Consider the following 23,883-nt stretch of genomic DNA (forward strand, 5'->3'; position numbering starts at 1 on the left):
CTCAGGAAGCAGCAATGCGGGACAAGGCTCCTAGAGACACCAGGACGCAGGATACTCAAGTTCCCATGTCAAATGATGTGGTATTTGCATACAATTCGCACGCACCTCCGGTATGCTTTAAATCACCCCCAGATGGCTTATAACAGAAACTACAACATAAATATTTATTACATTGCATAGGGAATATGAACATGGAAAAGGCGTTGCACTTGTGTGTAGAAGCAACCATCTCAGGACTAATTGCAGAGCAAACCTGACTCCCGTAACCATTCAGTTATAAATAGTAGGGTAAGAGGACATGGTAAAAAACAAACCTTGTGATTTTAGATGTATGGTTTACCGGTCACTTTCCCGAGTGCACACGCTGTACATACACACACAGACTTTGTCATTTAAGCTATAGTAATTTAAACACATTCTTTTTGCTGAGATAGTATTTCTGTGTTTGGAAAGGAATATTAATTTCAGTATGGATTTTAGCAGTCCTCAATCCGTATATTTTCTTTCTTTTTTTTTTTTAGGATTTATTCATTTTTATTGAAGGGCAGATTTACAGAGAGGAGACACAGAGAGAAAGGTCTTCATCTGCTGGTTCACTCCCCAAATGAACATAATGGCTGCAGCTGAGTTGATCTGAAGCCTTCTTCGGGTGTCCCACATGGGTGCAGGGTCCCAAAGCCTTGGGACATCTACTGCTTTTCCAGGTCACAAAAAGGGAGCTGGATGGGAAGTGGAGCAGCAGGGATTTGAACCAGAGCCCACATGGGATCACAGCGCATGCAAGATGAGGATTTAGCCACTAGGCTATTGCACCAGGCCCTCAAATTATGTATTCTCAAAAAATCCTATAAACCTCATTTCATCAAGTTCATTCGTAAGAAGGACACCCTAGTGACAGTAGTTGCTAAGAACAAGAGTATCTGGAAGTGGTCCAGAGTTTACCATTCGGCAGGTGTTTCTCCACAACGAGGCCCACTTTAGAATGAGGTGTCCGTCTCTTCAGGGAAGGTGCTGGTTTCTGCAGTTTGCTCAAATAAGGGAGAGATTTTCTCAGAACGCAGTCACTAGAACTTTGGGATTTTCTTCTCTCTCCAATAAATCTCTTGATCTTTTCCCAGATCGGAACCTGTAAATAAAATAGCTTTTCCATAAAATGAAACATTCAAGAGTTTGGTCCTCACGAGGCCAGACTGAAAATCATTAACACCGAAAAGAACTTCATGAGCGTAGTTCTAGTATTTTATGATTTTGAACAACTTCTGGGGTCATCTTATTTGAGCCTAAAAACATTTTTATTTTGGGGACAGAAAAAGGGAGGGAGAGTCAGAAAGAGGGACAGACAAGACAGCAATCCCATGTGCTAGCTCACTCCCTGAATGTCCTGAATGGCTGTGGTTGAAGGCTGAAGGTGCCACGCCTTGCCCTTGTGGGTAGCGAGTCCCTACTTCCATCTCTGCTGCCAGGTAATTCAGATTTTTGTTTGGAAAGACCCTCTCCTCTACAGTTATAAAAGTATTTGTTCCTTGGTTACAGCTGCTTTTTTTTTTTAATATTTTTAGATCTAGATTTTTACTCTCTCTTGAATTTATCTTGGTGTTTTTTGTAGGAATCAACTATTTTAAATATTCAAGATGTCTGGCTGAATGTTCTAACACCTTTCACTGAATAATCTAACTCTTCCCCCACTGATTTTGAGCTGCTACGTTTTGTGACGCATTGAATTTTCACATTGTCATATGTTTTTATTTCCTGATTTCTATTCTATTCCATTGATTTCCATGTCCGTGCCATCTCCACAGTGTTAATTACCACTGCCTGGACAACAGGTATGATCATCTGATGCAGCTGGTCTCCTCTCGCTGCTCATCCATGCCACTCTTCCTGGTGTGTGTGATCTCAACATCATGTCACTGAGTTCCACTTACCCTTTCACTTTCTGTATCTGGTCTAGGGTTTCCGGCAGAGTCACTCCAAAACTTTCAGGGAAAAAAAGGGTGACGATTCCGATGAAGACCGTGAGACTGCCCATGATGATGTAGGGCAGGAGTCTGTTGTAAGCACCTGAGGGCAGCGAACACGAGATCAGGTCAACACAGGGACTCTAACGCTCTTGAGCTCCTAAAGCATTGCTGTGAAGGCAGCAAATGGTGTGCGAGAGCAGTTCTCAATCGGAATGTTTTCACAAGCGAGGTATGTAAGCTAAGTGTCAGTTTCTTTGATGATAAATGTTGTTGACTTTGTGTTTCTGTAGTGATGTACCTGCTTGATTTTAATTCTGAGATGGTTTCCTACTCTGTCCTGTCAGCTAGTGTCCTACATGCTACTGCTCCCTCAGGAGTGACAGCAGCTCCTGTGACAGGAGTCTTTGCTGCCCCAAGCTGCCCTCTAAATGTGGAGCAGCTGGAGGTGAGCATTGCGATGACGTCAGGGAAAAGAGGCTGGCCAGCATGTTTCAGGTTCTGGTCATGGTGAGTGTAGTGTGTCCCCTTCCACCCCCGACCGTTGTGGGGGACAGCTGGTTCCACAGAAACTTAAATGACACATTCAATCTAGTTTGAATCCATAAATGAGGACTGACACATACGCTTAGATTTGGTTTCTTTTTTCTTTCTTCCTTCCTTACTAAAGATTTATTTAATTTAAAGTCAGAGGTAGAGAGAAAGAGAGAGAAGGATATTTTATCTCAACGGTTCGTTCCCCAAATGACTGTGGCAGCCAGGGCTGGGGCAAACCAAAACCAGGAGTCTGGAGTTTCATCAAGGTGTCTCACATGAATTCAGAAGCCCAAGCACTTGGGCCATCCCCTGCTGCTTTCCCAGGGACATTAATAAGCAGCTAGACTGGAAAGGAAGCAGACAGAACCAGCAACCATGAGGGATGCCAGTGTTGCAGGCAGCAACTCTATGTGTTACACCATGACCAGGGCCCTTGATTTCTTCTGAGAGCATTGCATGCCTTGGTTTTACATGTAATTGGAACATCCCTCCTCCTCTGGCCCTCTTGATCATGTGGTATTACTCAGATAGGAGAATCACAGACCCTCATCCTGCCTCCTCTGCATGGAGACAACACTCCGCTAACACAACTTGCTGTTGTGGCGTGGAAAGCTCTGTCTGGGACTTTGCTTCTTAAGCATCAGTGTGGGGTGAAAGGAGAGCAGACGCCTGTGTGGCACTCTCTCAAGCTATGGCAGGACAGGAAACGATTCTCTCTGCAAGCATGTGCAGGCACCTTCCCTGGGATTTCATGTACATGTGTAGGGGAATAGGTGAGGGGGAAAGAGTAGGTTATCACTGGACGACCAGAAAGAATGAGGTGTGTCTACATCTCTTGCCAGGAGAGTCCTTCAGGAGAACTGAGTTTGAAGTACCAGACCCTACATCCCCCTGAATCCCGCTGAAGTTCCTCTGTGGCGTCATTCTAGAATGTTGAAACTTAAGTGCTCAGAAAGTTTTTGGTTTTGGATTTTCACTTAAGGTTGTACAACCTTAATAGCAAAAAGAAAGAAATGGCCTAAATGCCCAGTCACTGAAGCCTATCTACAAAACTGTTTATTACAAAGATGGTAAAAGAGCAACACATATCATTGAAAAGGATATTTTGGTTAAAATGTTATTATATATGATATCTGCACATTTATTCATATGTCTCTGTGTGTACATTCACATTCATATGCTATACAAAAAAATTACTGAAGGGTTACCCATCAAGTCATGAATATTGGGGCTTCTAGGGCTATTTGGAGAGCTGGAAGAAGAGAGCTAAACTTATACTTTTCCCATTATTTTCCACACCATTTGAGCTTTTCATTATGAAAAGGTATTACTTGTATATTTAAGGTGGATTTAAAGAAAGAGCAGATGGACAAGATGCATCTCACCCAGGTAAACGAAGTAGGGAGCAATGATGCTGCCCACCCTGGAGGCCATGGATGTGACCCCCACAGCCATGTTCCTGACCAGGGTTGGGTACAGCTCGGCAGTGAAGACGTACAACATGGAGAAGGCAGAGGTGATTCCAAACTTCCCCAGCATCGCCAGACCAATGGACACGAAGCTGTAATCTAGGAAGGAGACCCGGTGTAAATAAGGTGCCATCAGACAGGACACTCAGCTGCTTTTAATGTCATTTTCACTTCTTTAGGGAATCATTTTATTAACATGGAGTTATTCCCAAAACACCATTTTTTCTTCAAATGTCCTAGCAACTGGACATGGACAAAGAAGGAGAGTGAGGCGTGCCTTTGCACTTTGCCTGTTGTTATTCTGGGTCATTAATGCAGCCAGTGATCTTTGTTCCCCAGCAAATTGCAGGCATGTTAATATGGTTAAGCTTAATCTTGGAAGAGAAAGGCCAATCCTTTTTATCTTGCTTCTTGCTATGAAGCAATGCACATTTCCATGAAAGTTAGCCTATGTTAGTAATTCAACTTAGCATTTTTGTAAAATGAGAGATAGCCATAAGGGGAGAAGGCAGCTGATGTCCCTTTGTGTGCTGTTTAACTACTTCACATTTTAGATACAAAATCACTGGACTTAGACCTGAACCAGCATGTGTTCCCAGCTCCAACACTGAATATATCGCTTAGAGAAAAGGTTTCAAAACATTGAGGAAGATCTGAAAATTTGCAAATCATGATTGTGACTCAAAGACACTGGTTTAAGAGTTTGGGGGGCTCTTCCCTTTCACTGGGGACGCCTCCAGGGCTGACTCGGGTGGCTGCTTTGATCATGGAAAATCACATAATTAGCTATCACCTGTCTAATCAACCTGTGTATGGGGTCTGATGTCAAGGCAGCAAAACAGAGAGCAGTGAGTCATGCACATGTGGCCTGGCCAAGCGTGGGTCTGTTCTGGGAAGCGGCCAACCCCAGTGAATTGCTTACCTGCAGGCACCAGCTGAATTAAGAGAAGCACCCCTCCTCCCAAGAACAGCACCCCGGCGATGATATAGCGCCTGGGCAGGGTTCGCAGCAGCAGCCAGGCTGTGACATAGGCAGGGACCTCAATCAAGGCTGAGAGGAAACAGTTCAGGTAGACGTCGCCGTGTAAATTAGGGGAGTCGAGAGAAAGAGCAAAGTAACCCACTGAGGTTAGCATCCTGAAAGATAAAAACCAGATACAATGACCAGAGGACGGCCTCAGTCACTCTAAAATTTCAAGATGACCAAGAAAGTGTTAAACAGCCACTAATTCCATGTGGCTTTTGAAATTTAAATAGGGGTCAGCTTGAGGGTTAGGTTGCCACTTGGAACAATCATAACCGATATTGGAATGTCTGGATTCAAGGCCTAGCTCTTCTCTAAATCCCAGCTTCCTGCTGATGCACCCTGAGGGAGGGAACTGACGATGGTTCAAGAACTTGGATCCCTGCCGCCCACCTGGGATACCGGCCTGAATTCTGTTTCCGGCTTTGGCCTGCTTCAGTTCTGGCTATTGTTGCCATAGGCAAAGTGAATCAGGGCATGGGATATCAGTTTCCCTTTCACATAAAGAACATAAAAAAAATGTGAGCCCTGACGTGATGGCTCAACTGGCTAATCCTCCACCTTCAATCACTGACACTCCCCATGGGCACCGGTTCAAACCCTGGCTGCTCCACTTCCCATCCAGCTCCCTACTTGTGGCATGGGAAGGGAACAGAGGATGACCTAGGATCTTGGGATCCTGCAAGCATGTGGGAAGCTCAGAGGAAGCTCTTGGCTCCTGACTTTGGATTGGCTCAGCTCTGGCCACTGCAGACATTTGGGGAGTAATCCAGCAGATGGAAGAGCTCTATGAATCTGTTGTCAATAAAAAAATTAGCTTTAAAAATTTTTGTATAGGGCCCGGCGGCGTAGCCTAGCAGCTAAAGTCCTCGCCTTGTACGCACCGGGATCCCATATGGGTGCCGGTTTTAGTCCCAGTAGCCCCACTTCCCATCCAGCTCCCTGCTTGTGGCCTGGGAAAGCAGTCGAGGACAGCACAAAGCCTTGGGACCCTGCACCAGTGTGGGAGACCTGGAAGAAGTTCCTGGTTCCTGGCTTAGGATCGGCGCAGCACCAGCCATTGCAGTCACTTGGGGAGTGAATCATCGGATGGAAGATCTTCCTCTCTGTCTCTCCTCCTCTGTGTATATCTGACTTTGTTAAAAAAATTGTGTATAAATTAGAATCAAATAAAATTTCTAAAATTTCTTTTAGAAATTTTTTCACATTGTTTACATAGTTGAGAGAAATAAATAAATTTTTAAATACTTGAAAGTTAAATAAAATTTTAAATTCAGTTTCTCAATCACACTAGTGACACTTGAAGAATTCACCAGCCACATGGACTAGTGGTTGATGTTTTCAATAGACAAAAAGTTCTGCAGAAAGTTCTATTGGGCAGCATGGTGTACACATAGCAATATTCAATAATACCCAATCCCAGCTAGCTGACTTCAAAATCAGTATTTCCTGAACAGTTTGTGCTTTATTACTTCTTAGAGTTGTCATTATCAGACAAAAAAAAAATGAGATTCCAAACTGCAGATCTCATTATTTTTAAAGAAGAGCAGGTGCATAGGTGGTACTATGGGATCAAGCTGTTGGAAACTGATCTGGCAAAGCTCACTTTTGGGAGAGGAGTGAAGCTTTCAAAATGCTCCACAACATAGCAGAAGGCACAGGGCACACCCTATTGTGCCAACTAACATGCACAGAGGCGCTTCCCTGTAAAAACAAAGAGCCCCACTGCAGAAATCTGCATGTCACGAGCACAGATGAAAGCCAGTGGCACTGGACGAGGGTTTCAGGAACTACGTTGGATCTTCTTCTATAGATTGGACCACATTGGACAGAATGAAGAATAAAAGAAAAAACGAAGCCTTACTGCTGGAGGGATCTTGGTGATCTGGTTGTCGGTCTAACCAAAGGAGCAGTGCCCACAGAGCTGGTACCTGGCCCAGCAGCACCACTGCTGGACAGGTGTGTACGTCCACAAGGTCTGCTGACCGTGGGAGGCGCGGGACACACTTGCTGAACTCTGCAGCTTACTCCCTGCCCGCGATTTCTCACTGTAAACCACAATGGCCTTGGAAACATGCTTGCTACAGTCTGCACCTGCCAGTTCCAGTACCCACATCTCTGCACTCACTATAAGCTATGTGTGTTCTTGTCCTTTATTTCTTGGCCGCCACCTCATTCCATTGAATCTACAAAACCACCTCATCACCTGTGTGCCTTACAAGCCCTTACTTTTTGCTATTGGCAGGAATATAAAGCTCTTCACTTCTCAGCCTTTTGGCTAAGATCAAGTGTAGGAATAAAAAGCTCGACAGGACTCTAACTCAGGCAGTGGGGAACCCAGTGCTCCTGTCCTCATTGTCCATGGCTGGCTCGGCTTCAGGAAGCAGGAGCTGAAGGAACATCTGTGCCCAGAGCAGATGCACTGTATCTCACAGGGGTGGGGTAGTAGCGAAGCCTTCTCCTGAGGGTCCCAGCAATGCAGACCCAAACAGCAGGCCTAGTGACTTTTCCCAGTATTTAGTGCTGTGAACTGAAAGAAGACACCTCTAACGGACTTTGCACTTGGTCCTCTGTCTGTGTGATTCTCTGAGTGAGAGACAGTGAGCTGCAAGCTCAGGTGCTGCACGGCTGCACTTCCAGATTCCTTACTTACCACAGCAGCACAGACATAATGGTTAGTGTGGCAATATTCCGAGTCCTGAACAGGTCCAGAATGAAAACTTTCTGCTCCTTCAGGGGGTATGGATCTTGCAGCTAAAATAATACAAACAGGCATGAGATAAGAGGTAGTAAGATTAAGAGGTATTCTTCGGCAGTGACCCATGGGAATGAGTGCATCCAAACATGTGACAATCATTCTCACACTTTAAACTGGTAAGAACAGATACTTCACTTGATCTTAGCCAAAAGGACAAGAGCAACTATTCTCACACTTTAAAAAGAATGCAGTCATTTTAAAGTGTGATGGATTAATTTTTATTTTATTTGAAAAACTCAAGAACAGGGAATCAGGGAGGCAGAGATCTTCTCATGGTGCTTCATTTCCCAAATGCTTGCAGTAGGCAGGCCAGGATCAGGTGCAAGCTAGTATTCCAGAACTCTGTTTGGGTCTCCCAGGAAGGGTAGCAAGAACCCACCTGCTTAAGCCATCATCTGCTGCTTTCCAAAGTATATATCAGCAAGAAGCTGGGACCAGTGCAATGGCTCAATTGGCTAATCTTTCCACTGTAAATCTCTTGGATCCTATATGGGCACTGCTTTGTGTTCCGGCTGCTCTGCTTCCTATTCACCTCCCTGCTCGTGGCCTGAGAAAGCAGTGAAGGATGGCCCAAAGCTTGGGACTCTGCACAAACATGGGAGGACCACAGGAAGCTCCTGACTCCTGGCTCCAGATTAGCTCAGCTCTGGCCGTCATGGCCATTTGGAGAGTGAACCAGCAATGGAGGGGCTTTTTCTCTTTCTGTCTCTCCTTCTACCTGTAGATCTGTCTTTCAAAAAAACAGAAATAGAGTTTTTTCTTTAAAAAAAAAAAAAAGCTGAATCAGAAACAGAGTAGGCCAGAGTCCAATCAGGCATTTTGATATGGGACACAGAAGTCTCAAATAGTGACCCAACTGCTACACCAAATGCCTGCCCTGGCTTTTTAAATACGTGACATCAGCTCCAAACACAAAGCCTGGCAGACAGCCACTGTAGCCTTTCTTGGTTCAGTCATCGCTGCGGATGGCCTTTATCAGAATGACCCAGGATCCAAGGGTCTGCTGGGGGGGCGGAGTGACAGAGCCCCCAGCAGCTTTGAGGTTATGTCTGCTTTGTTTGTTTGTTTGTTTGTTTGAAAGAGTGTGTGTGTGGGGATGGACAGTGAAGGAGGGAGAGAGAATATCTTTATATCTACAGGTTCTCTTCAAACACCCACCACTCTGGACAGACTCTGAAGCTGGGAAATCAACACAGGTCTTCCCATGTGGGTAGAAGAAACTAAAGAACCTGAGCCAGCACCTCCTGCCTCCGAGGGTGCACACAGGCGCGAAGCTGGAATTGGGAGTGGAGCTGCGACTCAAACCGAAGCACTGTCATACGCCATTCAAACATTTCAAGTGGCAACTTAACCATTATGCCAATTTCCCCTCCACTTTTAAAAATTGACTATGAATCATGATAACCAGGCTGGTTAAAATTGATGCTAAAATAAAAGTTACATTGCTCTGAGCCGTGGCACGTGTGGAGTGAGGAAGGCGTTCCTGACTGTGGAGAGCAAGGCCTGCCTTTGTGGCAGGTGCTCCCAGACATTAGCCTGCTCTCTGGACAGACACTCACATGGCTCACGGCCAGACTGGCTTCTCTGCCACACTCCCTGCAGGGCACAGCAACAGAAGGTGTCCCTGCAGTGTAACCGCACTCTGACAACAAAGCAAAGTTGCTGCGTACTCTGGGAGTCAGGGGAGCTGGAGGTCCTCACTGAGGGTCTCAAGCACGGCACACATACAGGACCTATGGTCCAGACTCCGTTTTCACTCGATACTTCTCTGGGACTCCTGTTAAAATGCAGATTGCCAGGTCAGTGTAGTGGCATATCAGGCTAATCCTCAGCCTGCGGTATCATCATCTAATGTGGGCATATGGGCACTGGTTCAAGTCCTGGCTGCTCCATTTCCCATCCAGCTTCTTGCTCATGTGCCTGGGAAAGCAATGTAAGATGGCAGTGCTTGGGGCTCCTGAATCCCCCTGAGAGACCAGAACAAGCTGCTGACTTCAGACAGGCCCAGCTCTGGCCATTTGGAGAGTGAACCGGCAGATGAAAGATCTCTCTCTCTCTTCGTGTGTGTGTGTGTGTGTGTGTGTCCTTCTCTCCATAAATCTGCCTTTCAAAGCAGAATAAATGTTTAAAAAATGCAGATTGGGTCCAGCAAGGTGCCTAGTGGTTAAAGTCCTTGTCTTGCACACGTCAAGATCTCATATAGGTGCCAGTTCTAATCCAGGCGGCCCCACTTCCCAACTAGCTCCCTGCTTGTGGCCTGGAAAAGCAGCTGAGGATAGCCCAAAGCCTTAGAACCCTGCACCTGCCTAGGAAACCTGGAAGAGGCTCCTGGCTTTGGGTCGGCTCAGCTCCAGCCGTTGCAGCCACTTGGGGAGTAAAATCAGCAGATGGAAGATCTTCATCTCTGTCTCTCCTTCTCTCTGTAAATCTTTCCAATAAAAACAAATAAATCTTTAAAAAAAAAAACATAGATAGCCAGGTCCCACCATGGGCCTGCTTATTCTGACCCTCCCGGGGCCTGAAGCCCAGGGAATCTGTATTTTTAAAGCTCCTACATAACTGTAACGATGATTCAGATTTGGAAACTTCAGGTCACAAATATTCTTCTGCAATGCCTTTGTGGCAGATGCTGTGGGCAGGCTGAAGACGCCTACACCCGAAGCGAGGGACACTCAGGTCACCTTCCACCATGCGGCTGCTCTTTGCTTCCTGTCCAAGTCAAAGTCCCTATTCCTAACACGAAGAATGAGTGCTGCTGTTCACAGCACACACTTTCACATCAGAGAGATCCTGGTTGTAAATTCCAGCTTAACGGCTGTGTATACACCTGGGCAAGTTGCTAACTTTTCCTGAAAAGCGGGCTACTGGCAGTACCAGGTACCGATGCCAATGTGAGAGTCATCTGAGCTGACAATACTGCCAGCCACCTAGGGGGTTCCTGGTTGGCATTCTGTGCGGCTACACATGCTGGCACAGGGCTCTGTGCATCGTGCATCGTGAACAGGATCTGGCCTTGGGAGCTGGGCAGGGAAGACAAGGTGGCAAGCAAGTACAAGCTCCCCTCCCCCAGAAGGCTTGTCCAGGTCAAAGGACAGCAATGCCTGAAGAAGCAAGGCGTGGGTAGAGCATGTGACTGGGCCCTGGACTTGATCATTATTGTCTATCACTGTACATCTTTTATTTGTTTATTGTCGACTCCTCTGAATTTGTGTAGGTCTGATCTCTACCCCCAGACTGGAAGCTCTGCAAGATAACAATCAGACTACATCCCAATAAATACCAAGACTTGGTGTGTTGCTGAAAGGCAAGAGGTTCTCAGCACTCCCACTGTTTTTTCTGCCTCCAGTGAAAATGACTAAGTCTGAGAATGGACTTCTGGATTTGAAACCAAAGGCCTAAGAAATGCCTGAGAGTAGGGCTTATGACCACCGTAATCAAGCCTCCAGGGCACCAGGAGGCCAAGTGTGTGTGAAGGCCTTGGACACAGCACAGCACGCCCACCTCCTCCACAGTCTGTTTTCTGGGGCAGCTGAGCATGGACCCCAGCACACGCACACAAACCACGGGCACAGCCACCAGCATCTTACTGTGTTCTAAGTAGCCCCCTATCGTTCCAGCCAGGAACGGCCTGTTCCATTCTTTGCAGTCATCCAAGTGAACCCTACAGTCCCTCCTGGTATGCACCTGCCTCCTCTGCCCCAGGCCACCTCGCTTGCCTTCTTTGAACTGCTAGCCCAGTGTTACCTCCCGGGGTCTTTGGTATTTCTTCCCGTATGTCATCATTAGTCTTTTCACCTTATTCTCTTGGCCAGATCATAACATTCTGTACTCCTTTAGCATAAGAGTGGCATCTTTCATTTCTCAAGGGACTGTAATGGTGAACAGCACACCATGTCTTTAGCCTGTGTGGCTGCCGCCACGGAATATCGGCCTTTCCTTGTGACCACCACCTTGAGAATGGGTCTCTGAGCCTGTATTCTCAGGTCTTACTGCTCCACATGTGGCTCATAGCAAAATTGAAAACATAGAACAGAGACCATCTGCAGGCTTAGGAAAGCTTCTGGGCACAGCAGGGGACCCAGGGTGGACTAGCTCTCAAAGTTTTCCCATTTAATTTGCACATTTAAAAATAATCAGTACAGGGCACGGCAGGGTAGCCTAGTAGCTGAAGTCCTCACCTTGAATGTGCTGGGTACATTCAAGCACTAATCCTGGCTGCTCCCATCCAGCTCCCTGCTTGTGGCCTGTGAAAGCAGTTGAGGACAGCCCAAAGCCTTGGGACCCTGCACCTCTATGGGAGACCTGGAAGATGCTCTGGGCTCCTGGCTTTGGATCAGCACAGCTCTAGCCATTGCAGCCACTTGAAGAGTGAACCAGTAGACAGATCTTTCTGTCTCTCCTTCTCTCTGTGAATCTGGCTTTTCAATAAAAATAAATATCTTTAGAAAAAATAATCAGTACAAACAAGCAATGTCAAAAAAAATTCACTGAAGACAAATTTGCAAAGTAGAGACAGCTAATACTTAATAGTGTTTGGTGTTCATTAAGCAGTTCACATGTACAATTGCACTGAATTCTTTTCATGTGTGTTTATTTGAAAGACAAAGAGACAGAGATCTCCTATCTACTGGGTCACCCTCCTAATACCTGCACAGCAGGGGTGGGCCAGTTTTAAGCCCACAACCTTGAATTCAATCTGCATCTCCTACATGGGTGGCTAGATCTGGGAAAAGAACCAGGATGCAAAGGCACCTTAACATAGGACTGGGATGTCCTGAGCAGTGTCAGCCACTCTACCAAACATCTATCCCAGCACTGCATTCTTAAACAGTTCTTTAAGGTGAATTTTATCTTAAAATTTATTCATGACTATGTTCCGAAGTTCTAGCACAGTGCCTGGCACATTGTGGACGCTTAACAAATACAGAATTAAATCAAATTCCATAAAGCCAAGAATGCATAGCTGATACCCACCAGAAATACCAGTGAACACTTACCTCCGCAGGATCAAATATCACTGCTGGTGCCACCTTGTTGTTCATTTTTGCTGCCTTTTGGATGATAACTTCAGCCTCTCTAAATCTTTTCTGGGATAGCAGCCACCGTGGAGATTCAGGAATAAACCTAGAAGTCATTTTTAATAGTTTATAACTTTACACAGCAGGTGGGTATGATACTATCAACTCTAAGCTGTCCCCAGATCACTAATTTTGTAACATCTTAGATATTTCTCACTTTTTAAAAGTCTTCAAAAGATTTCCGTGGGATCACAGGAATAAATACAAGCACCTTCAAGTACTAAACTTCAGATCTGATTGCAGCACTGTTCATTGGTTTTGCTTGAGACCAGACCCTAAAGGTTGGCCTTTGACGGTGGGTGTGTTTGAGCAAGGCCAGACATGGGAAGCTGTCCAAAACTGGACAGGCAGTGAAGCTCCTAGAAGAATCACATTCTGTAGCCCTGAGTCCAGGAGGAAAAATCATCTTTTCGGCATGTCCATTTTCTGAGGATTCCTGGTGCCTGAGCTGGGGTTGGCCACAAGTTTACTAGGTAAAGCCCAGAGCACCTGTGTCACCCCCTTTCTCCTAAAGGTGGAAAAGGTGGGGATGTGTGCCCTTCTGTGGGCTATCCCTGTGGCTTTTAATAGCTTCCCAAATCAGCAAGTGCCAAACTGGTTTTGAGGCGATGCCTTCAATGTTTTCCTTTTTTTAAAAGAAAAAAGTCTAAAATTTTAATTTTTAAAATTAGCATACATACATTTATAACTCATGCTCTGATAACTGTTGCAAATGGAAGGCTTCTTGCCTGAATTTCATTTCTTAGACTCTCCAAGCCTTTCTCTTGCCAGCTCTTAATTGCCTGACCTAATTATCAGTATTTGGTTTTCCCAGAAAATAAATTACAAGTAGCAAATACAAACGCCTCCTCTAATGGGCAGGCTCCAACGCTCTAAGAGGAATTAGCTTAGAGTGAAACCCAGTATGACAAATGACCAACCCCTAGCTCCCTTGCCTAGTCTACCGGTCTGCATGCTTGCAGGATGCCTAGAGTGGTGTTCACAGGAAGTATGATGTTAGGTCACTGCCCTCAGTAACTACTGTGGTGCTGTCTACCTCGGAAACATCTTGCATCTGTGCCACATGGCACAGCAGTCACAGCCATGGAGACAGTGTGACTAGTGGAACTTGGCAGAGACAGAGCTGCATGTGGCTAGTGAGAAAATGCAGTTACGGGTTTGAGGGGTACCCACCATACATGTGAACACCTCACCCACATCTCTGCCCTTGAGAAGTGCCTTTCCCCAGCAAAGCCCTACCAGGCTCTGACTCCTGAAGTGTCCCCATGCTCCTTTCTCACCAAGCTTTACCTGTTAACACACATTCCCATCACACCTCTGCTCTCTTACTGCCGGGTCTTTTAAAGGGAACTTGACTCACCCGCATCCCCCTCTCATTTCTAGTTCACTACAAACCCCAGGGCCACTGCTATCCCTACTTTCTAAACTCTTTTTTTTTTTTTTAGATGCATAAAACCTCAAGTCTAGGAACCAGCATTATGGCACAGCAAATCACACTGCTGCCTGTGACGCCATGACCCCATACTGGAGGACAGAGTTCCAACTGCTTGGCTTTTGATCCTGCTCTCTGTTAATGTTTCTGGAAAAGCAGCAGCTGATGACTCAAGTACTTGGGCCCCTGTACCATGTGAGACCCTAATGGAGTTCCAGTCTGCTGGTTCTGGTCTACCTCAGTACTGCCATCTAGGGAATAAACCAGTGGAGGGAGGATTTCTTAGTCTCTTTCTCTAACTCTTTGATATTCATATAAATAAATATATTTTAAAGACCTTCCAGTGTAACTGATCATTTCAAAAGTTGAAGGATTGCTACACAAGAACGCGCACTGCACTCTCTGCAGATTTAATTCAGATCACACAGAGCAGGAGTGCGCAGGGCCCACAGCAGCTCCCATGTCACCCTATCGCCCCAGTCCAGTGACTGTCCAGCAGAGCTTCAAGAAGTCCTGCCCTCAAGAACAAAATGTTCACAAGCAAGCCATTTGGTTTCCACAGCAAAATGATCAGCTATGGTTTGATGTTCAGGTTGAGCACTCGGCTTGTTAGTGCTGGCCCCAGGGCTGCCCCTGTCTGGGCAGCAATGTGCTGGTACAGGATGCCCACCATGGCTGACAGCTCTCATACGTCAGCCCACGAGCAACAGAGGGAAGAATTCTCTTTTGGTTGGACGAGCAGCTCTTTGTGGGATGGTCCTTCTTTGCCGGGAAATCAGAAGGCCAGGGTCGTTCCCCACAGGGATATGGGCCCGAGCTGAGAACCTGTGTGGTCAATGGAGCTCTGCTATTGTCACTTTCTCTGCTTTAGACAAACTCATGCAATGATCAGGATAATCTTATAATATTCTGAAGGTACTGATCTCTTAGGCCAAAAACAACTAAAGTCAGAGAGCATGCATGATTAAGATCATTCCTCTGAGAGGTGGACACTCGGTGTAGTGGTTATACTGCCACTTGGGTTACCCACCTTCCATATCAGAGCACCAGGGGGTGAGTCCCAGCTCAGCTCTCCATTCCAGCTTCCTGGAAGGCAATTAACTGACAGCACCCTATATCCAGGTGGGAAACCTGGATCGAGTTCTGGGCTCCTGGCTTCAGCCTGACCCTTCTCTTCTCTGGCTGTTGAGGGTCTTTGGAAAGTGAACCAGTAGATCAGATGTGTCATTGTCCCTGTTTCTACCTTTCAGATAAACAAAATAAACAATAACAAAAATCAATTACGTGACGAGGCAGAAAGTAATTTGTGAAGAATCTCGTCCATGTCTTAAGACAATCTCTGGTCACCCCATCTTTTCTGACAAATTCAAGATCAAGGGCATGGTAGGGTGGTGTGATGATGATGATGGTGGTGGTGTTGGTGGTGATGCTACTGCTAACTCCCATTCTAGAAAACTACGCTGCTCTTGGAGATCTGGGTGCTAGCCACGAAGGCAGAGCTGTGTCAGCGACACATTGCCTTTGTTTACTGACCACAGGGCTGAGTTCCAGGAGAAACTTCCAAATCAGATTACATCAGCTTTTAAATACTTTTTTCTCTCAAATTCTATTAAAGAAAGGAAGGGCTGCGGGAAACCTAAGCTTTCTCCATCTCACATCCAAAGCTCACACTATCAAAGTATAGTATCTCAGAGGACATAAGAAGCTAGTGGCTTGGGGTGGTCCAACTACTTGATCAAACCTGTCAACCACTACAGCTGCCAAACAGTTACAGCAAGGACCAAGGATTACTCATATCTAACTTCCCAGGTGGGATGCGGCAGGAAAGCCTTGAGGTCAAGTCTAAATAGTGAGTTACAAAAACAATCAAGGAAATTTGTATTAAGTGCCAGCAGGCGTAGGTCAAGCAGTACAGTATAACGGGTCACTGATGCCAGACTGGACTTTGATTTAATGAAACCACACCAAGCAGAACTAAAAGGGGCTGGTGGGGGTCTAGAACCCAAGACCAGGCCCTCCAGTGGCAGAAATCCTGTTTCCACTTGCTTACATATGAAAAAGTCAAGAAATGTAAAAATCTCCAAAAATGGGGTATGATTGGAACTTTACTCTGCTATTTTTTATCTATTCTTTCATCTGGAATCCATCCCCTACATCGGCCCAGATAATTGACTGTACTGTGTAAGGTCAGGGCCAGAACCTTCAAATATTGCTATTCTCATAAATATTGGGTCAAAATTCAACAGGGGTGTATGTAAGGGAAAAAGGAAGGCCTTTTCTAATAGCTTCTTAAACTAATTCTCTGTTCAAGACAAAGTAGGTAAATAGGCACCTCTTAGAGCTATCACTTAGAAATACTTCACAGCATTCAAAAGGAAATGGGTTCTGGGCGCCTCAACAGATACAAGCCGATGATGTACACATATACTCTGTAAAATGGTATGGTGGTGCCATGTGCCCTTCTGATTACTTTAAAGCATTTCTAGGTTGCTTTAATACCTATTACTGTGTAAGCATTACTGAGGCAGGTGTCCACTACACTGTCTAGGAAATAGCAGCAAAAAAAGCCTGTACACGGTCAGCTGTACCGGTGTCATTTACTTTTAAAAATGTGTGTTTCCATCCTCGATTCACTGAACATGTAGAGCCCAGAGATCCTGAGAGCGTGCTATACTGTAATCCACCAGAAAGGAAGACGTGCTGGAGCGAGGAAAGCAATGCCATCTAGGGGCACAGTAAAAACAGCAAATCCCAGTACTGCCAGCCACCACCAGCAAGACCTAACTGTGGGGACAGGGACTAGCATTGTAGCATAGATGGTTAAGCTGATGCCACCAGCAATGGCAGCATCCTACATGGGGGCCACTTAAAGTCCTGGCTGCTCCACTTCCAGTCCAGCACCCAGCTAATGTGCCTGGAAAGTTCAACAGGCCCCGACACCTGAGTCCCTACACCTTGAATGGGGTGGGGTTCCTGACTTCTGGTTGTTGTGGACAAGAAGGGAGTGACTTTCTCTCACACATTCCCTTCTTCTAACTCGGCCTTTCAAATAAATAAATCTTTTTTAAAAATGGGAGAGAGTCCAGGAGGGAGCGGAATTCCTGAGGTCAATGCTCTGAAGTTCATGGACTCAGACCCTGGCACACAGGCCCACCCACAGCGGCCTCAACAAGCTGCACTGGAGCGCACACAAGCCCAGGCCAGCTCAGGGGCAGGCTCTCGGCTCCAGGTGTGCCGGCCCACAGCACAGGGCCCGGCTGGGGACGAGCCACACTCACCACCACAGCGGGACACACAGCACCCCCGGCACCGTCAGCGCCAGCAGCAGCATCCGCCAGTCTCTGATGAAGTAAGCAAACAGCGGCAGCAGCATGTAGCCTACTGCAAAAAATGTGCACACTCCTAACGTAGAGAATAGAATACGAACTGACTTGCCAAGAATTTCTGTTCCTGTTCAAAACAAGGGAGGAATATTAGCATCTTAACCCACTTTAATACTTGTTTTTTTTCCATCACTACCTGGCGGCTGGAGCCCAGACAACAATCACCGATGGCAGGTGGCAGCAGGGGTTGTAGGGGACGATGGCGCAGGATTCCAGGCTGCTCCAAGGGTTGAGTTTTTAGGAGGTTGTAAAACAAGCCAGGGACTGATTTTGTCAAGACCATCCATATCACAGAACTAGAATGCCCAACTCCTCTGGGAAGGCCACCTGTTCAAGGAAGGAGCCCAGCAGGACAGGTAGGGAGCCCTGTGGGATACCACAGCCAGCTCTTCCAGGGCTGGTGGCTTGTGCTTAATGTGTTTCCCATAGGCAGACCTGGGCCCACCACATGTTGGGTCACCCTTGTCCACCCTTGAGCTCTGAGAAGTAAGCAGGAGCCAGGGGCAGGCCCCACAGTATGCAAAGCTGGATTCCTGTGCAACCGTAGGATGTCTGGAGGGCAGCCCCAGGTCCTTCAGATAGAGAAAAGAACGGAGCCATTTGGCTACCCCTGTGGCCAGCGGCCACAAAGGCCCATGGCTGTTCCTCGGTGGGCACTGCTCCGACCCCTGCTCTGCTCCGCCCTGTGAATCCCAGGCCACCATTTCTTCCCACATAGGATTTGGCCACCTGCAGGGGATGTGAGCACTCCAGCTCTTCCTCCATGAATGGCATGTTCTGGGCTGTGGTTATGCTATGGAACGCACGGCAGAGTAGGGGACCAAAGCAGGGAAGGGCAGTTCTACTCCTGAGCAGATTTCGAAGGGAAGGAGGAAGTGACCACAGCAGAGAAAGCACAGGTGACAGTCCCCTAGGGCCATGAGGTCGGGAGTTCCATCCTCCCTGCATAACCTTGGCCTGAAATGACAGAGGTTATGCAAGGGGGTCCTGGATAACTCCTTAAGCCTGAATAAGATGAGTAGTCATCCCTATGCAGAGCACCAGTGGGGGTAGACTCTTCACCAACTGGCCACTCTGTCTTCTGTGCATCAAGCAAGAGGGATCTGCTCCCTGCTTTCCAACTTGTGGGCAGTTGAACTCCTCGGTCATCATCATTACCACCACCATCACCGTCATCATCATCTTCAAGCAGCATGTTTAGAGTGGCTACTCAGAGACAGGCTCCAGGCCAAGTGTTTACAAACAGCATCTCCTTTCTTCACCACAGTCATGCAACAAGTAAAATGACTTGTGTTTTACACACCAGTTGAGGCTGAAAGAGTTAAAGCCAGTTGCCTGAATGCATTCAAGCCTCATCTGAAGTAACAGCAGGTTCTGAACTAGACCCATCTGATTTAAAGCTTCCAGTCCACACGCAAAGCTTGCCTGGGGCAAAGCAATCTTCAGCTGGGCTCTAGGGGAAATGAAGGGGTGGGGATCACCCGGGTTTCCCTTCCTGGGCAGGTCATTGAACCAACCTGAGGCCCCCAAGCCCTCTGAGGAACACCAGGAGAGCAGCCTGAATTCCTGCAGATGTCCCTGGCCTGTTGCTGCTACAAACTCTCTCATGGCAACACACACACACACACACACACACACACACACACACACACAGAGTAGCTCTAGTGACAGGATCCCTGTCCTTGGCATCTCTGCCATATAGGCTCCATGCACAAAGCTTGATCAGTTACAGTGTCTTCCAGCATCTGAGTGTCTCCTGGGAGGAAATTCTGATCCACACGCCACAAGTGACATGTCTTGACCAGGATGAGGACCTGAGCATGAGGACCTGCCTGCCTGCTGGCTGTGGTCTCCACCTGAATTCACCTGAATGGGAGCACTGGCTCCAACAGGCAGCAAATCCAAGAGGCCAGGCTTCTTTCCATGGTTAACAGGGCTCGTGTGTGTCAGTTCCACATAGCAGGCAAAGCCAACACAGGCCAGCAGCAGACACAGATCGGGAGAAAAGATTGTGATGCCGCTGCCAGGATGGAGATGGGTCCAGCCATACCTGGGCTAAGAGTGTCTTGGTCAGGGGTCCTTGACACCAAGGTGTCAGTGAGTTTGCTAAGTTCTTCTTTCTGGAATGACTGTTGTAAAGACTGAGATGATGTGAGCTGTGAAGTGCCTGGCAGGTGCCTGGCAGGTGCCTGGCAGGTGCTCAGTCGTACTCATTCCCTTCTCTTGCTCAAGCAGTTGCAGTGACTGAAAGTTGGGAAGTGATCAAAACTGCAGAACCCTTGACCAAGAGACTAATAGTAGCACCCTAGTGCTCCCCAGAAAATGCCAGACTTCTCATCAAATCTGTAGACAATGTCCGGCTCAGGGCTTCCCCCTTTTCCTCTGAAATCCCCCACAGACTACTCTGGTCAGAAGAAAGCTCTCTGGGAAGGTGGCTGAAGCAATGGCAAGCTGCTTGAGTGTCTTTATCTTGCGTCAGAGCACTGGGGTTCAAGTCATAGCTTTGTTCCATGTTCTGGGCTCCCTGCTAAGGTGTCCTGGAGGACATTGCAGGGATGGCTCAAATATGTGAGTCCCTGACACCCACATGGGAAACCTGGGCTGATTTCCAGCTCCTGGTTTCAGCCTGGTCTACTCCCAGTCGTTGGGGATCTCCAGGGAGTGAACCAGCGAATGGATGGTTTTTCTGCCTCTGGCTCCATCCTCTGTGTTCTGAATAAAATAAAGGATGCTGTTTTGTAAAGGAGCTCTTCCTCTCTCTGCCTGTATGCAGCAATGCCACCTTCCCATGCCCACATCCTACTAACAACTGTGCTGATGGCCACAGGAGTGGCTTCTCACTCCTCCTGAGATCCCCAAATTTCTGCATCATTTTTTAAATTTGTGTCCAATTCATCCTAGTTTTGAGGCAGCTCCCACTCATACTGCAGTGACTGGAAGCATTATAGTAAAACAGAAAGGCAAGTTACAAAAGTGTGCCACGTGGGGAAGAGCCAAGCCACGCCACTGACAACTTTGAAAGCAGTGACTCCATCCCTCTCTTCTGTCCCCATCCCGACCTGAGCTCCTGCCCAGCAGCAGGACCACATGAGCACACACACAGAACCCAAGAAGAGAGCTCTCAATAGATTTGACCTCTGGTAACACCTTAATTGTTCAACTTTCACTCCCCAGAATTATGGAAAAATAAAGTTCTGTTGTCTAAGTCACTCAGACTGTGGTGTTTTTAAAATGGCATCTCAAGCAAACTAAGATAAAAGTTTATTTCAATATGGGGTCAGTACTGCCAGGTACTGAATTAATCTGTGATGTTGGCATTCCATGTAAGGGTAGGTTTGAGTCCCAGCTGCTCCACTTGTGATCCAGCTTTTTGCTAATGTGGCTGGAAAAGCAGCAGAAGCTGGCCCTATTACTTGAACTGCTTGGCACACACATGGGCGACCCGAATGGGAGTTACAGCTTCTGGCCTGGCTCAGCCTCGTCTTGGCCATTTGGGGCATGAGCCAGCAGATGGAAGATCTCACTCTTTCTCTCTCCCTCTCATGCAACTCTGCCTCTCAAAGTCTTTTTAAAACTTTTGAACAATACACAGCTGATAAAAACTCCCGAATTGACGCAACTGGGTTTCATGTTTGCTTGAGCTTCCTGTTGGACAAAGGTAAAGGAAGTTGCCGCCAGTTACACCCTTATCAAAGGGAGGAATGTCTCACTGGCTGAGGAAGCAAAGCCTTAGACGGTTCGGCATGTCTAAGGCAGAGTCATGTGGGGAGAGCTAGCACAAATCCTGGGAAACACTGCATGAGCACACTGGCCAGGCCAGGGGCCAGTCACTTTCCATGCAGAATGCATTCAAGTCATTAGTTATGGGGATGAAAGAGCAGACTGGGTGGACAAATTGAGGGCATCATTTCTGGGAAACAGACGGAGCTACTAAAGGAGCTGACGGGGTAGGGCCAGTGTCCTTGGTTCTGAGTGGTCACTTCCTCCTCAATACCATTGCTCTGTCGCAGTCACTACAGGTAGTCCACTCTGTGTCACTTACAATGCTTTAGCTTCCTCCCTCTTCTAGACTCTTATGGCTGGCAGGTTTGATTATTTTTAAACAGTGGCCGAAGGAGAGGACAATTTCTGCCCTGACTTGAGAGTGGGAGTGACTGAGCCTTCAAATTCACCTGACGTGAGACGGGAGATCCTCACTGAGGGACTTTTCAGCCCCTCTACTGCCTAGATCCAGAGTGAAGAAAAATACAGAAAGAGCTATTCTGTTGACTTCTGTCAAATTAAATCTTGAGCGTTGGCTGTGCTAGCCCTAAGACACTAGAGGGTGCTGCTGCACTTCTAGAAGGCCATTAGCCACGGGGTCTTCACACTGTGTCCTGCACTGAAGAACACCGTTGCTCCCAGGCAGTGTTCAGGGACACTCTCAGACTTTCAGACCCCAGAACCTAACCTTAACAAGATACCGAAGTCATAAGTTTCCTGCAGACCACAGGGAGTAAAACAACACAAAGTGAAGTTCCTGGGACATGCCCTGACAGCCCATGTGCCCAGTGTCTTATCCACTGACAGCTGGCTTGAAATACCCCAGCTCTAATGTTCATCTGCCCTGCATGGGAGGACCACAACTGCATGGGGAGGAGGGCGCAGAATGGAGAGTAGCATCAGGGCCAGGGTGTGCCTTCTGCCTCACCTGCTCATGCCAGAGAGGCCCCAAAGAGAAGAGCCTTGTACCTCTGGAGAGGCAGGTCTCAACACAGGCCCTTCTGCAGAGCCCAGTGATGCCACAGCCTAGCACAGTTGCCTGCTGTTCTTTTGTCCAGCAACAGGGCTCTGTGGCCCCATTGTGATTTGCTGCCCTTGATTTCAGATGGTCCTTCTGGTCCTGGAGCTGATCTTCTGCCCTCAGATACAACGCTTTCTGCAGTAAGTCTGGCCCAAGCAGATTTAGGGCTGGAAGGGTCACCATAAGGAAGAGGGGACTGCGAGGACATAGAACATGACCGTGAGAGCCTATGCCTTGCCTCTTTTACTGTGCTAAGAAGCTGCAAGTTCTGTCCTAAGTCCCTCCACTTTCCCGTTTTGTGATCTACCAACCTAAAGCTCTCTGTGCCCTCTACACAAACAACCTTCTGGAAAACCTTGTTCCCTATTCCTCTGCAGTGGGGGGGCACGGCCTTTCCCACTGAGGTCTGCTGAGAGGTGCTCCACTGGCTGGGGCCACGTGCCTTGGGCATGCCCCATCTCCCCCGCCTCTGGAGCCACTGAGGCTGGACCCAGGGTAAGAAGCTTCTCCTGTAATTAAAGGAGTGGAATTTGAACAATGCCAGACTGGCAGCCTAACGGGATGTCAACTAAGTGAATGTGGCATCTCCAAGGCCAGTGAGTCATTAAAGGCACTTAGGATCATCTGACCAGGCTTAGCATCTGGAGACAGAGGAATAGCTGTGCCTGAACTACAGGGACACAGGGATACGCTGGCCATGAACCCAGGAACATGTGCTTGCTGTCTATAGCTCTCTTCTCTGTCCATAGGGGGAGCTCAGAGGACAACTCCTGCTACCTGCTCTGATCAACTTGCCTGGAGCTCACCTCAGTTTTCCCCAAAGGCGCTAAAGGGCCTAGAGGCCTTCCCATGGCTGTGTCACTGTTTACTGTTCCTTTTGCAGCCTGATATGCCCAGCAGCAGGGCTGCTGTCTGAGACAAGGCTGCTATCAGAGCTTGAGGCATGCCTAGGCACAGGTGATAGCTAAGGGGGTGGGTTTTGACTTAAGAGCACACTAGATCTGCCCAACCCTGGCAGGCCATGACCAAACTCCCCCTGTCTGGCACATGCCTACCCTAACCCTGTGCTGGGCTCACCAAAACCCCTGAGCATCTGTAAGGGCCTCCAGGCTCCTTCCCCAACAGCCACAAGCATAGCTGGAGGTTTATCAAGCTGCAGAGGCACACCCCCGGTCGCCCACCTTCCCTGGCCTTTGAGAGGGTTGGGGGAAGCCAGGCCTACCCAGTATGAAGGCCACCACATAGTTGGAGATCTGGCCCATGCCCACGATGACAAACAGCACGGTGAACATCTCCCAGCTGACAGAGAAGATCTGCAGGAAGCTGAAGCCGGTCTGCACAGCCATGGTGGAGAAGAGAATGCTCTTCCTGCCAAACCTAGAGGGACAGAGCAGAACACAACACATGACGCACAGGGCGTGGGGCAAGCTGAGTCAGCCTTCATGGCACACTTGTCTTTTT

General features: G+C 47.6%; 1 protein-coding gene and 1 pseudogene across 3 annotated transcripts in view; both read right to left on the reverse strand.

Moving 5' to 3' along the window:
- Window positions 1–825: 825 nt before the first annotated feature.
- LOC121167515 (solute carrier family 22 member 4) overlaps window positions 826–23,883 on the reverse strand; it is a 39,204-nt gene continuing 16,146 nt past the window's right edge. For 2 of the 3 annotated variants that reach the window (XM_040996971.1, XM_040996968.1), the window contains 8 exons: window positions 23,645–23,799; window positions 17,535–17,706; window positions 12,744–12,870; window positions 7,642–7,742; window positions 4,887–5,101; window positions 3,881–4,063; window positions 1,926–2,061; window positions 826–1,126 (listed from right to left, as the gene is read on the reverse strand). In XM_040996971.1, coding sequence (XP_040852905.1) covers window positions 1,051–1,126; window positions 1,926–2,061; window positions 3,881–4,063; window positions 4,887–5,101; window positions 7,642–7,742; window positions 12,744–12,870; window positions 17,535–17,706; window positions 23,645–23,799 — 1,165 coding nt within the window. In that variant the 3' untranslated portion in view covers window positions 826–1,050. The remainder of the gene's footprint in view (window positions 1,127–1,925; window positions 2,062–3,880; window positions 4,064–4,886; window positions 5,102–7,641; window positions 7,743–12,743; window positions 12,871–17,534; window positions 17,707–23,644; window positions 23,800–23,883) is intronic. The other variant, XM_040996969.1, reaches the window with a different exon arrangement.
- LOC121167525 lies at window positions 7,816–7,913 on the reverse strand (annotated as a pseudogene).

The sequence above is a fragment of the Ochotona curzoniae genome, unplaced genomic scaffold (genome assembly GCF_017591425.1).
Source record: "Ochotona curzoniae isolate NIBS_2020 unplaced genomic scaffold, NIBS_Ocur_1.0 patch380, whole genome shotgun sequence".
NCBI classification, from domain to species: domain Eukaryota; kingdom Metazoa; phylum Chordata; class Mammalia; order Lagomorpha; family Ochotonidae; genus Ochotona; species Ochotona curzoniae.